The sequence below is a fragment of the Hemibagrus wyckioides genome, linkage group LG03 (assembly GCF_019097595.1).
Source record: "Hemibagrus wyckioides isolate EC202008001 linkage group LG03, SWU_Hwy_1.0, whole genome shotgun sequence".
NCBI lineage: Eukaryota > Metazoa > Chordata > Actinopteri > Siluriformes > Bagridae > Hemibagrus > Hemibagrus wyckioides.
The window spans coordinates 12,004,863-12,018,587 of NC_080712.1; the positions used below are offsets into that span (position 1 = coordinate 12,004,863).

General features: G+C 39.5%; 1 protein-coding gene across 3 annotated transcripts; it reads right to left on the bottom strand.

Annotated features, from left to right (window-relative positions):
- Positions 1-101: 101 nt before the first annotated feature.
- On the bottom strand, positions 102-13,412 carry nfkb2 (nuclear factor of kappa light polypeptide gene enhancer in B-cells 2 (p49/p100)). 3 transcript variants are annotated; one of them, XM_058385965.1, is made up of 24 exons: positions 13,212-13,412; positions 12,560-12,612; positions 9,297-9,339; positions 8,457-8,532; positions 8,308-8,348; positions 7,700-7,798; positions 7,377-7,528; positions 7,131-7,243; positions 6,378-6,536; positions 6,186-6,290; positions 6,016-6,104; positions 5,668-5,803; positions 5,388-5,543; positions 4,642-4,818; positions 4,391-4,532; positions 4,034-4,148; positions 3,162-3,369; positions 2,559-2,728; positions 1,771-1,873; positions 1,446-1,669; positions 1,293-1,365; positions 1,034-1,197; positions 801-912; positions 102-655 (listed from the first exon to the last, which is right to left on the bottom strand). In XM_058385965.1, the coding sequence occupies exons 2-24, from the start codon at positions 12,574-12,576 to the stop codon at positions 591-593; spliced, it is 2,739 nt and encodes a 912-aa protein (XP_058241948.1). In that variant the 5' UTR covers positions 12,577-12,612; positions 13,212-13,412; the 3' UTR covers positions 102-590. The 3 variants fall into 3 exon arrangements, with proteins under 3 accessions (XP_058241948.1, XP_058241950.1, XP_058241949.1); XM_058385967.1 differs by lacking the exon at positions 12,560-12,612; XM_058385966.1 differs by lacking the exons at positions 12,560-12,612; positions 13,212-13,412 and adding an exon at positions 9,576-9,953.
- Between the last annotated feature and the right edge of the window lie 313 nt (positions 13,413-13,725).

Below are 13,725 nucleotides of genomic sequence, written 5' to 3' on the forward strand. Positions count from 1 at the left end.
ATGGACGCAATGAAGAAGAATTCACCCTAACATAGCCAATCTGGCAACCTGTATGTTTTTCTACAGTAGGAGGAAACTAGTGCAATCACAGGAAACAGGTAAAATTTTTCAAATATATTTATTTCAATGATGGCAAGAAAGCAAACATTTATATGTGCCATGTACCAAAAAATAAAAATAAAACAATCAAGCAAGGCTCTATTGCACAGATAAAGCTAAAAACACTCCTCTTATAAATACACAGTATTAGTAATACACTAAAATCGACACATAGACAAACACATTAGAATATAGACATAAGATCCTAATTGCAATCTAGGGTACCAAGGTAACTGCAAATGTTACATCCTGGATACTGAAGATGAGTTATATCTGAGTATCGCATTCTAATAACTTCCATGAGCTGTGAATATCTTACAGATGGCCTGCTGAGCACCGGTCATAGCTCTTCTGAGTCTCTCTCAGTACTAAAAGATCTGTGTGTGCATCTGGGTTGTCAGTTTTTCACTGTGACAAGTTGAGGACAAGTTTCCATCAGGTTGATGATCAAGCATCATACAGAATCAGTTTGTTTCATGGAACTGCGCTGCTCAGTCATTAGCCATGGTTGGAGTGTCCGCCTCCTGGCTGCCAAAGCCGCTGTCCACTGTTGTGTCTAGGAGAAGAGGAAACATGCAGTGTGAGTCCTGCAGTAGCCATGGATTTTCATAAAGACGTAAGGCAGAAATGTGTCTGTAGACACTTCTGATTTGGATGTGGAACATGATCTAATATCCTGGTCTGGTAAGAAAGTGTCATACCTGTGCTTTGCTTGTCCTCACTGGGCTGCTTGTTTCTCAGAAGTTGGGCCCCTTCTGCCAGCCCGAGAGACTGCAGTGCATCTACCAGTCCCTCTAACGGACCACCGCCTAACTGCAGTCACACACATACACGGCAGGGTAAGCAACGTATACACACAAACTAAAATTGTTTAATAGTGTTTGGCATCGACACTAAAAAAAATACAATCCACCTCTCACAAACTTTCTCTCACCTGGTAGTTTTCTAGAAGGTTCTGGCAGGGTGACGGGCTGTCTTGGTACAGTTGTGCCAATGTGAGCATGCCGAGCTTCTCTGCCAGCTCTTTCCATGACACTTGGCTTTTGTTGAGGATTCCACACAGCTTACTGACTGTTTCGGTGTCCAAAGGTTGGCTCACTGCACAATAATTGATATAGTTTGTTATTTTAGGATGCTGGCTACTAAAAAGGCTTAATAAAGAAAGCTAGAGAAGCTGCTGGAATCTTGCTTACCATCTTCAGTGCTCTTTTTTGTCTTTTTGGATGAAATGTGACTCGGCTTTGGACTATCCAACAGATCTCTAACCTGTATAAGAGAGCGGCGTTAGTACACGACAACACAGCAGCATACACAGTCACAATAACTCTGTAGTTTGCATATCTCACCTTCTGACAATTGGCCAGGTCAAAAGGAGTGTGTCCAACTGCTGGTCTCTTGCGTGGGTTGATTCGCCTGCTCTCTGATAAATTCAACAGTTCTTGTACTTGTTTGTTTATGTCCTGTTCATTTAGCCCTTCTACATTTTCTCTGCCCACATCCTGGTCTTCCTCATCAGAAGATGAGGAGGAGCAGAAGAGTGGCTCATCATTCTCCAGTTGTTTATCTGCGCCTGAGGAGGAGAGGAATGTTGATTATATACAACCTACGCAAACTAACCTCTCTTCGACACTCCAGTGAACAGAATCTGAGGATGAAAGTTTTTCAATTTACCTGCTGCTATGAGTATGGAGCAGAGGGGTGGAGAGCCGAGACTGGCAGCCAAGTGCAGTGGACTGTTTCCTCCAAAGGTACATGCGTTAATGTCAGCCTTCAGCTGCAAGAAAACCAGATAGCCATGAGTCCTAACTTCATGTTAAACATTATCTATGAACATTCTTATGATATAACTTGTATATTTTCTGGAATTTTTACCAAGTCGCACATTGGCCAATTCCCACTGCTAGCTCTCTCTCTTCTATCATACAATAACTACCAAGAGGTTGTTGCTACTAGCCTTGTTGTTGGGCTTTTGTCTCATATTCTTCCAATCACACAACAGCTAGCAATCTGGGAGAGTGAGGTCTATAACACGTGCTTCCACCACACTGCTGCTCATGTAAGGTTTAGCTGTTAAGCTGTACCAACTGCCTTATTTAGAATATGAGCTAACATGAAATTGGCTGGTGTCGCACTGATTGCCAAGGGACAGAGATGGTACATTCAACCTAGAGAGCAGGGCTAGATATAGTCTTTTGGACTCCTGGGCTACAGACAGCTAAGATATTACCTAGATTTGAACTTGCAGTGAGTACTCCAGACAATAAAGTGACATCAGACTGTTATGTTTAGACCGTTGGCACCACTTACAGGACCATTCTGATGCGTAGCTTTGACTTGACCTCTTATCATTACAAGGTTCTAATTTCACACATACATCGTTCTAGGTCAGTGTAATTTGTTGAGGTATAACCGATCTAAGCAATGTTTTGTTGCAAATTGTATAGTGTGTTTTTCTGTACCTCAGTGATGAGAGTGCAGGCCACTTTGAAAAGATTCTCCTTGACAGCCAGGTGTAGTGCTGTGCAACCGCTCTTCTGTTCAGGCATGTTGATCTTGGCACCGGCCTCCACCAGCACACGCAGGCAGCGCTCGCCTCCTTTTCTTACAGCCAGGTGGAGTGGGTATAGGCCTGAGTGTGCAAGAAAAAGCCCCAAAATTCAGTCTATCTAAAGCATTAACTCATCAAGAGATAAAAGAACACTGTGGAGCGTTACAACACTGTTATTGTTATGCTAATATCTCCCAAGTATAGCTGCATGAGCTGCTAGAGATAAGGTCACATTTATCTATAAATATTAAATATAATAGTACATCTACTAACACCTCTCGGCAATGGAGCGCAACTGCAACTCTGAAAACATTGCTGTACTTATTATTTAAGGTTCCACCACAGCGTGTCAGCAAATGCTCAGGTAAAATGCAACCCTACAGCACTCTCATTAGAAAACAACGTAACTCCATTTCACATCAAGCACTGTTTGGCACCTTTATAAAAATTTTCTATTGGCTGAAGCCATGAACCTCCTGTTCAAATAATCCGGGATGAAATGCTGGACCCTCACCTGAGAAGTCAGCGGTGTTCAGTAGGTGAGAATGGTGCTCTCCTAGCATGTTTAGCAACACTCTGAGGATGGCGTCGTCTCCGGCAAGAGCGGCCAGATGCACCGCTGTCCGTCCGTCCCTGTCCAGTAAGTTAGGGTCAGCACCTACTTTTAGCAAGATCTCTACCAACCTGGGCTGCTGGGTGATCACGGCCAAATGCAGCGGGGTCTGAACGGGAGGAAGACACAATGAGGCAAGAATTCAATATGCAATAAAGTCACTCTAATATTTTAGGATAAAATGGTTTGCGGAGGTTGATTTGAGTGTGGTGAGTGGTTGAGAAATCTCAATGCAGATGCATTTTTTTTTATAAAACAAAGGATAGATAAAAAAATATATGTTTTAACATGTAGTGCTTGAGGAATCATGTTCCAATACAAATCAAGGCATTTTATTTGTGAGGCAGTTATTTGTGTGCCCTTATTGTATCAGTTTACCACATGGGGAGGATGGGTGTGTACGTGTGTGTCTGTTTTCCCTAGTTCCTCTTTATGCTGTCTAATGATATACAAGACTTCCTTGGCCCTCTATAGCTAGAGAATATTCTACCACCTACTTTCACACACAGAGGCTATTTAAATGGCATGGCTGGCGACCAATCACAGACCAAACCACATTTAGCCTGCAGACTGTCAACAAATACTTGGTTATTTTGTCTCATCTCACTCACCAGAGAGGTCTGTGAACTTTTAGGAGTTTACTGAATATATCTTACTCTGAAACTCCATTAAAAAGTGGAATATAGAGTAGACAGAGAGCCAATCAGATTGTCCTCTTCATTATTCGAAAGCTTGTTGCCAGAAAGGTGTACTGTGAATATTGTGGTAACTACCTGGCTGAGGTGGTTGAACTTGTTGATGTATTTGAATTGAGGAGTGTTCATGATGGTCTGAATAAGCTTGGTGGCCACTGCTGGCTGCTGGTGGATAATGGACAAATGTAAGGGCCTGGAAAACACCACAAAAAGGGAATATATTAGAAATTGTACAGGGTTTATCTGATGATCATGTGTGCCTTATGTGTAACAAAAAAAAAACACCCACACAGAATATTAAAATATTATGAGCTAACCAAACAAAACAATAAGCTTTTTAATAACTAAATGATTCGAAGAATTTTAGGGAACCTCCAGTGTGTAGTTCTTTGTAATTTTCCTCTACAAAAAGAAAGGGAAACTAAATAGACTCACGTGTCTCCGTTCTCATCCTGAACACCACAAAGTTGTCTCTGCATGGTCAGGAGGAAGCGTACATCCCCTGTACAGCAGTAGTCCAGCAGGGCCTTAGCACTGTGCAAGGCTGCCGCGGTGGACCGCTTCTGTAGAGCCGAGGCTAAAAACACAGCGTGACGCGATACTGGTTAGTGTAGCATTAAAATATTGTCACAGCAGGGTATTCCCTACTGGGCAACAAAAGTTAGAGCTACTGATCTGATACTCACCAACGTGAAGGAGCTGTTGCGTTGTTGTTAAGCTGGTGGGAATTTCTTGCTGTTGTTGTTGCTGTTGTTCCTGGGTCGTTTCTGGCTGTGGAGCAGATTCCGCCATTTGTGTGCCTCCTGCAAATCCACCACAGTTGCCACCATAGAAGTTGCCATCCAAATGACTAAACTGAAATCCTATTGCAAAGAAAAAGGTACGTTTCATTGTGACCTTTTCCAAAAAATTCCAGACAAAATGATCTCTGTGTGCCTCTGTCATCACTGCTGTATTAGGACTGCTTAACAGCAAGAAAAAAACAGAGACGTTTTACAAAATTAAAAAAAGAATGGAGGGACTGGATGAAACGTACACCACATCCTCATTTACTCAAAGAATCTATTTCTGTCACTCTTTTTGCCTCACGAGATGGTAATGAATTCCTCATTTAATAAAAAAAAAAACCTCTAACATTTACAAGAAAGGGAGGAAGAAATTATTCAAATCATAATCTTGCTTAAGTTAATGATGGAAAATTGAATGCCTCTTTTACATGTACAAGTAACATGGGAAAAGATTAGCTAAGGAATTTAGGTCAGCTACTTTAGGTCTGTTGGTGACAAATATGTGGTTATAGAGAACTGCTGTGTTTGTAAATATAGTCAGTTTGTTAAAGTAGAATTTTTCTTTATAAGTGTTGTAAGTCAAAAGCATTAGCTTTAATTCCCATAGCAAAGCATCAATAGTGATTACAAAAATGAGAGCTTACCTCCCAATATTCCTCCACCTCCTCCACCACCTCCTCCAGAACCTCCAAAGCCCCCAGCTCCTCTGCCCAGGCCTCCTGCACCACCCTGTGGCCCCCGCCAGTGGTCATACTGCTGGGGAAGAGACTTCATCCTTTTCCGCAGAACCTCCTCTTTATCTGAGGACGTGATATTACAGTGTGAATATTCTTCGTATATAAAACAAACAGTCTGATATAGAAGAGAACAATGTGAGGCAAGCTGGATAAAATGGATTGGAATTTAGCAGAAATCTAGACTGACCGTGAAATTGTGGGACGTAAGTGAACTGTTTAGGCTCGCTGCAGTCTCCACCCTTCTTCCTCTTGAGTTGTAGAAAGACAGTGACGGGTCGCTCGATGTCTTTGTGATAGGCTGGCGTTTTAAATACGATGGCATACTGGAAGAGGGCGGGGACGCAGGGTGTAAATGATAGCATTCAGCCACGTGATAAATAACACTGTACTTTCCACTAGGATCTTAAAAAAAAACCACCTAAAAATCTTAATGACAAATTTAACAAGGCTAAACGATGAGTAAGTGAAGTCCATATGCAATTAATATAAATTCTGTACAATAAAATATAAAAATAGTCATTTTTTTTAAACACACCTGTTTGTGTACATCAGTAGGAGAGAAATCTCCATACGCTTCCCAGCCCCCTTCATCGTCCTCCTCGTAGAAACGAATCTCAATATCATCTAGAAGCAGGAACACATCTGTCTCAATCTACCATTTACAGAAAGACATTATGTGCCAGTCCAGAGGAATAGAGCTTGTACCTTTTTGAACTTTGTCGCACAACAGGAAGATCTCATCCCCTCCCAACACCGAGCCACAAGACTTGTCCATGCGTGAGATCTTGAGATTGGACGCATTGGGAGATTCTGGAAAGAAGTTGAGTCGTTAAAACACTCACTTCATCTAAAAACATCTCAAAAACATCAGAGTGTGCTGAAAAGAAGAAAACGTACTGCTGTCGTAGATGGGGTTGGAGACGACCGGTTTCAGTGCTCTGGTGAATCCTCCGTTGCTGTCCTTAAGGTAGGCAGTGAACTTTAACCTCACTATGTTCAGGTCCATGCTCTTGCCCAGCTCTTTGGCTTCTCGCACAATAGCCTGCTCTTCTGTATCTGTACCATTCAAAATGATGAGATTTCTCTTTAATTTCATTTCTAATTTCAATGCTTTGGATCACTGTTTTCAGAAAATGTCCTGAGGTTCAGATACACTAAACAGCCAGTCAAGTTCTTAACGATATTAATACATAAAGAAGTGAAAGACGATAAATGTCATAATTGAAAAATCTAGACGTAATGCAGTAAATCATAAAATCTTTCAGTTATTTATTAAACTTGTCATCGTTTCAAATTCTACCCTAGGGACCACAAACAGGAGGTCTATGAATTTATTCCTTGGGTCTTTTCAACCATAGATTTATGCCAATGTCCTATTTAAATAATGCTTAGCCATTTAACCTAGCCTGTGCAAGTTGAGAAGCTATACATCTATGGCGGATTTATATTTTCATGTTGCTTTAAACGTATGTTTGAAGGTTATTGTCATGGGTCTTACATCCTGACTTGGCTTTGTCTATGATGAATTGCTAAGTGTATGATAACATTAGAACCAATTGCTCATTGGAACTCAAGAGAGTAAGGGTAAGACAACAGTAAAGAAGGAGGAAGAACATCTCGCTCGTATACACTGAGGAGCTGTAACCTCACCGGTAAAAAGGTATCCGGGGTGCTTCGCTCTCTTTTTCTCGTCCCTCAGTCTCTTTGTCAGAACATCCACCACTCCTCTTTTAGTGACATGAAGTATACCCAAATTGCTGAACCTGAAAAACAAAAGCGTACACCAAAATCTAATCAAACCACCAATTCTGCAAAATGGACATTTTGTACCGATTTATGCAATGATTTTGGACATCTGCACATTTAGACAAGTTTTCCTCCTAAGTGCACACTTACTGTGCTGTGAGGTCGGAGGGACCCACGTCTATGCTGCAGGTTCCGTTCTCGTTACACTGCTTTCCGACGAGGCTGTGTGCATGGACACGTGGGGGATCGGTGTGTGTGACGAGCTGCACCTCGACCCGAGCGTGACCCACGTAGTTACACACCTGAACGGGAGGACAAACAGATGTATAACCCTTGCATTCATAAGCGATACAATGCACCTATTCAATTATCTAAAAATGATTTGATTCTGCTGAGAATAATTAATAAAGAATAAATAACAGGATATCAGTGAAACTTTTGATATGTGTGTGTGTTTGTGTACAGTTTATTACCTTGACAGTGGGATATGTCCTCCTGTTCCTCTCACTGGAAGCACCTGGTAAACCCCCATGAGACGGACCCTCACACTCGTAACGAAACCGGAAGCCTCTCTGCACATGCGCGTACACACACACACACAAAGTGTTACAGTAAGTGTCAAGCTGTACTTTACGATTAAAGTGATCCTCAGGAGTCAAAATAAGAAATCATGGGAATTTCCCTTGAACATTGCCATACAATCACAAGACACATAATGTAAGACACGTAATGCCACGTGGTTTACTGTCTTACACTTATTCATTTTCTAGAAATAATTAAATACATATATGCCCCTACATTTAATCAGAAAAAAGCTGTCTGATAATATATGCACAATTAATTAAGTGTTTGTACGTTAAATATTAAATATACTGATTGATTTTTTAAAACACATATATTTAATACATAATGGTTAAATATACTTCTTCTTTTCTTTTTTTCCTGCTTTTATCTGAAATTACTTAACTCACATTATGTTGTTGCCTTCAATATCCTTCTGCAATAATAGCGACATTACACCGCTAAAGCTATTTGCTCATTTCAAGAAAAAAGAAAAATGGATAAAGGAAGGTCTGCTTACTTGTTTGGGCTCCTCGATGATCTGCAAGTAGGGTCCATGAGCTAAAACGAACAAAGACTGTGTCACCACCACTGACTGACCATTACAGAATCGTCAAATAAACGTGCATACTCCACAAAGTCAAACATGTTCTGTGGAGGTTTACTCACCTGTTTCTGGAACAAAGGGTTCGTTTTTAATCTCAAACGAGGGCATTAACTGGTGATAGGAGACGTCCATCACAAACTGTGAAAATTACAGACTTGGTTTTAAAAATTTTTTTTAAGAATGAGGGTTTTTTAATAGAAATATAGAGCAAACCATAGGCCAGTGTTTCTCAGGCTAAAGCGTGTTCAGTGTTTGATAATGTTGTAATCTACCACCTCAGACAACTGTTGTGGGATGTTGTGGTTCCGTTACTGTGGCACATGTACAGTAAAGAATGGTAGGTGGGGATTTGTTTAGGTTTGTGGACGTCATTACGGGGGATCAAATTAAGTAACAGAGACAATAAACATGTGGGAATAAAAAAAGTTGCTGTAGTTCAGTGATGCTAGTTTTCTCGCTACTTTCTTGCTACTGGAGCCGATCTGTTGCAACCGGTCATGTGCATCTGTGTAAATGATTTAGCTAAACAAAACATTTAAATATAACTGGACAGAGAACTGTGCATTTTATGCTTAAGTTCAAAGCCGATATATAATAGCTTGAATCCCCAGTGCAAAGCAAAACATCACCAACTCAATTAATTAATTCATTAATTAATCTGTCTTATTTATAGCCATGACCAAATCACTAGTGTTTAAGCAATAAAAGGCAGCTTTTATCACCATTCTGTCATGCGAGTTGCTTAACTAAAAAAATTCGAAGCAAAGAAATGGCTCAGTTTACATCTGAAACCCAGACAGTCATGCTATGTTCAGCTAGCCACATTCAGAGTAATATTAGCCTTTGATAAAACAGTACAAACACAGTAAAAAAATTAGGAGCCGAAAAAAAAAAAGCCTTACCTCGCTGTCAAACATTTTCATGCCGTACTGACTTTCGTCCATGCTGCAATGGAAGAGAAGCAGAGTCAAGTGTTAATCAGGCACTAGATTTAGAGCACAAAATCTCCCTAGAGCTCAGAAAGAACCTTGATCAGTCATGCCCGTGATTCAGAGAATAGTGCCTGAGTCTCTTACACACTGCTGTAACTGTTCCTCTAAATTCCCTCCTGCCTTTCCCCATCTGACTAACCCAATCTATGACACAAAAACTGAGATAAAGGCCTTCCCCATTTAATGTACCTGAAAAACAAAATGGAGAGAAGTCTTCTACTTCAGCAAGGCTTTAGGATGAGGTTGGTTTCACTTTCTAAAAGGCAGAAATGCGTATGCAGTGGTGTTTTTCTCCGAGTCTCTCTCGCTCTCTCTCAGCCTCTCTCTCTCTCTCTCTCTCGCTCTCTTTCACCCTCCCTCCCTTGTGTGTGTGCGTTACTTCCAGGAAGTAGGGCAGTGAACAAACACAGAGGAAAGCCCCAAGAATACCAGCTCAGTGCTGCCTCTGATGTCAGATGCTGAGACACACGTACACTGGGCTGTATCACAGAGCTGGTGTTTCCAGATTGGGAAAGATTCTATATAACTGCGCTGCTTTTATTTGACTAATGCAGAGAAAAATGTACATAAATGTTTCAGGCCATGATTCAGATATGTTTGTTAATATTTATAAACTGCGACTGTTGAAAATGAAGTCTTACTAAAAGTGGCACAATAGTTGATGACTACAAAACGACCCCCCCCCCACTATGAATCTATATAGAAGCTGAAATTAAATTTAGCTCATTTTGCCAGGAGGCTAATTAAGGTACAATTTTTTTTTTTAAAAAAAAAAGGGAAAATGAGTGGAGTGAATAGCAAACAGTGCAACCCAACCTGATTCTCTGTTTACATCAATGCTGTTTGTATTGTGTATACTGTGATGAGATAAAACGGCTATTTTTAAAACTATTTTTCTGGTTCAAACCCTACAACTCAGTGTCTACCCGCCAGAAAGAATGCCAAACTACAAGCTAAGATACATTAACTATACAAAGAATCCCTTTTTCTGTACTGAACAGAGTAATCAATATTCACAAACAGTGTACATTGAGATAGGACTATATATCTTTGGATATTTGGGTGGTTTTGTTGTCTGGAAATCATCACACTAATCCAGAAATGCTTCTGACTTTTACATTCCCAAAAATCACTAGAATTCATTTCCCTAAATTTCCCTATTGGGGCTTTTGGTCAAGCTTAAAGCAATGAAGCAAAACATGGTAATAATGACTCTTTTAACAGGAAGAGAAAAAACTCCAGTGAGGTGGAATGTATTAAAATGAACATGTCTCGTAGTGAAAGAATTAGTGTTGCAGAATTAGTCAACTTCCAATTCACATTTTTTAACATGCAACTCAGTGTAGAGTACAGACTCTCTAGACACGATGAGGGGACTGCCCCATAATTTTTCTTTTTCTTCAGTTCTGTGCAGTCTAAGATCTTCAAACTGCTAATTGTTTATAATATACTTCGTAACTTAACGGGGTCCCGTAACACAAGATTTCACATCATATATTCACAAAGAAGCTGCGTTTAAACTAAACCTTAAAAAGGGATTAGTTATACTTTTAAAAACTGAAACAGAGAAGGTTCTAGTGCAGGGTGTAAGAGGATTGTGTAAAAACACAAGCTGGTAAAGGAAGTAACATTTGGGCTTTGCAAAGATTTTAGGATTCACTAAATGCTCAGAAAAATATAAAGCCCAATATTGCAATCACTCCAAATCAAATTGGAACAAAAAACTGGAAAAATATTAATAAACAGCATTTTTAAATATATGTAAAACATTTGTTTTATCTCATTCCTGCTGTTCTTAAAAAAAAAAAACAACAACAACAGCTACATTATATTTACAGCCAGACAAAAGTAGCCCATTAGATGGACGTTTCAACACATGTAGTACAAACGTGTGATTTTTTCCACAGGAAGCTCAAGTTATGCAAGCCATGTCTTCAGACATCACTAACCACATCAGAGAGGATTCTGGGCGTTAAGTGTCAGTATGACCCCATTTGCACAGACCACAGGTGAGCCAGAAGTCCACAAATTTCTAATCACTGAATTAATCCTGTGCAGTTATGATGATGCAGAAATGTACTTGATATAGATCATATTCATGTCTGCAGACGTGATAAAAAATACTATATCATGTCTTTACTATAGCTTTACTTCGCTGAAATGGTGGGATCCTGATTTGTAGCAGGATTTCTAAAACTTTTCGCACAATAGCATGTGCAGAAGCATCACATACAGCAGCACAGGACTAAACAAATCGATTTATTTTGCTACACTTCAAACCTTTATCTTAGTTATTTAACCCTTGGTTATGGACATAGACGAATAAACCAGTGTAGAATTCCATGCAAAACAACTACATGCAACACTGCTGCAATACATCGCTAATATAATTTATACACGATGCAAACACATATGCCTGTTTAGGCACCTACCTACATTCTTCCGCTCAATTATATACACTTTCATTATGGAGGAGGCAAGATTTCTAGAACAGTCTACACAATCTCTGGTCTCTGTTTGCAGGATTCTTGCCAGATCATTGCAACATTTGCATGATATCCTGTAGCCAAAATGAGCAAAAATGACCAAACCGGGTTCTAACTGACTCCAAATTTCTATTTGCTATGTCTAGTGTGGTCCAAAATGTCTTTTTTTTTTTGGTTCATTTAAACCTGTTAATAAAAAAGAAAGTTTTGAAAAATTTAAAGCAAAGAAACCAAATCATTATTATAGAGTGAATCTCACTGCTTAAATGTAAGCAAATTTGTGATACTGACCATGTTAACTCCTCTGTACAAAATATCAGATTTTCTTCAAATTCGTCCCTTCCATTGAAGTGTGAACATTGTCAGTGAACATTTCAATAGATTTGACCTGAAGTGGATCATCAGATTTTTTTTCTATGCAAGTCTACGTCAAGTCAAATGCACGTTGCCATTAACGCAAAAGAGCGACAAACTGCAAAACTACAGAAGCCTAAAATTAATGTCGATCTATCCGTGACTGTACTTTTCCCTCTAGTTGTAGCCGACTGTAACATTTGTAATAAAAGACCTGCATTAAAATAGATAAGCATGCATAATAAACACATTTTCACTAGTGCGCTCAGACAACTGTATATCTGTTCCAGATCGAATGATGTGTAAATAAAAGTATAAAGACATATTCTGTACCTCAGAGCTCCGGCCATGCTGCTGTACAACTGCTGTACAAATCCAAAAATGAGCTGTGGGAAATTCACACAAAAATGTTTTACACACTTGTTGCTTCCTGTGGATGTTATTCCCCCTCTTCCCCACAAATAAGTCAAAAAAGACCTAGACGGTTAAGTCCAAGAAGTTGTCAGGGAATTTCCAGTTGCCCCACACCTACCAGTGCAGCTTGACTCGAACTGGTTAACAACGTTATATAGATTTAAGGGCTTGAAATGTACTTTAAATTAAGTATATATCTATTCACTGTCAGCCAGGTGTTTTTCCACATCAGCAGGTAAATATGCCAGGTATGCCTACAATTGGCTCTGTCACAAATCCTATCTACTAGTGCACTAAAGAGTGCGTGGAAATTAAGCGGACATATTTAGAAACAATATATACTATAGCAGTATGCAATACCCATTGTTTAGTATTTCTTACCATTAATTATTGAGAATTATTAAATACATATTCATATCAACAAGACCATTTGAAATAAAATGCCACCCATTAGTTCAGATATCAGTGCGGTTTCATTACACAATAACTGAAGTATGCATAAGTTAATTACATAGTTTATTATACAGTTATTACATAAAGAGAATGTTTATTAAAGTGATATTACACTCACCTCCTGGTAATCTTCACAAAGATTAGTTACTGTTGTTGTTGTTTTTTTCTAAAGTAAATATATATGAAAGGTTAAAATAACGTTTAGAAGTCTCTCTTATGCTAAAGAAGATGTAATTCTTTCATCCTTGCAGTCTGAGTTAGTTCTGGACTCAGTCCTTAGGAGACTGAAGTGACTAGAACATAGCAGCCATCGAAGCTGGAAAGCCCCGTACTCTAGAGGGGAATTCCGAAACCACGTGTTCTTGAAGCAGCCATCTGATTGGCGCTCACATAGCTCCTGCTTTGCATATGTTCCCAAACTTCCGCTCGTGTGTCAAATGTTCAGAACGTTTCAGAGTTGCGAAAGAAAGAAAGAGAGAAAGACAGAAAGACAGACAGAAGCTGATCGTGTCAGTAAACCGTAAATCAAATGGGTTTCTAACAACAAACAGAGGATGTTTTATATCCTATTCAATTTGCATGTGGGAAAATTATGCTTTTGTTTTTGTTTGGAAAGAATCAAATGTACATTT

What these genes read in the sequence shown, in the direction of transcription:
- nfkb2 (XM_058385965.1), bottom strand. An exon ending in GTGCGACAAAGTTCAAAAAG is followed by an intron (nt 6,105 to 6,185) that starts GTACAAGCTCTA and finishes TCCTGCTTCTAG; the next exon opens with ATGATATTGAGATTCGTTTC. An exon ending in GAACACCGCTGACTTCTCAG is followed by an intron (nt 2,729 to 3,161) that starts GTGAGGGTCCAG and finishes TTGCACACTCAG; the next exon opens with GCCTATACCCACTCCACCTG.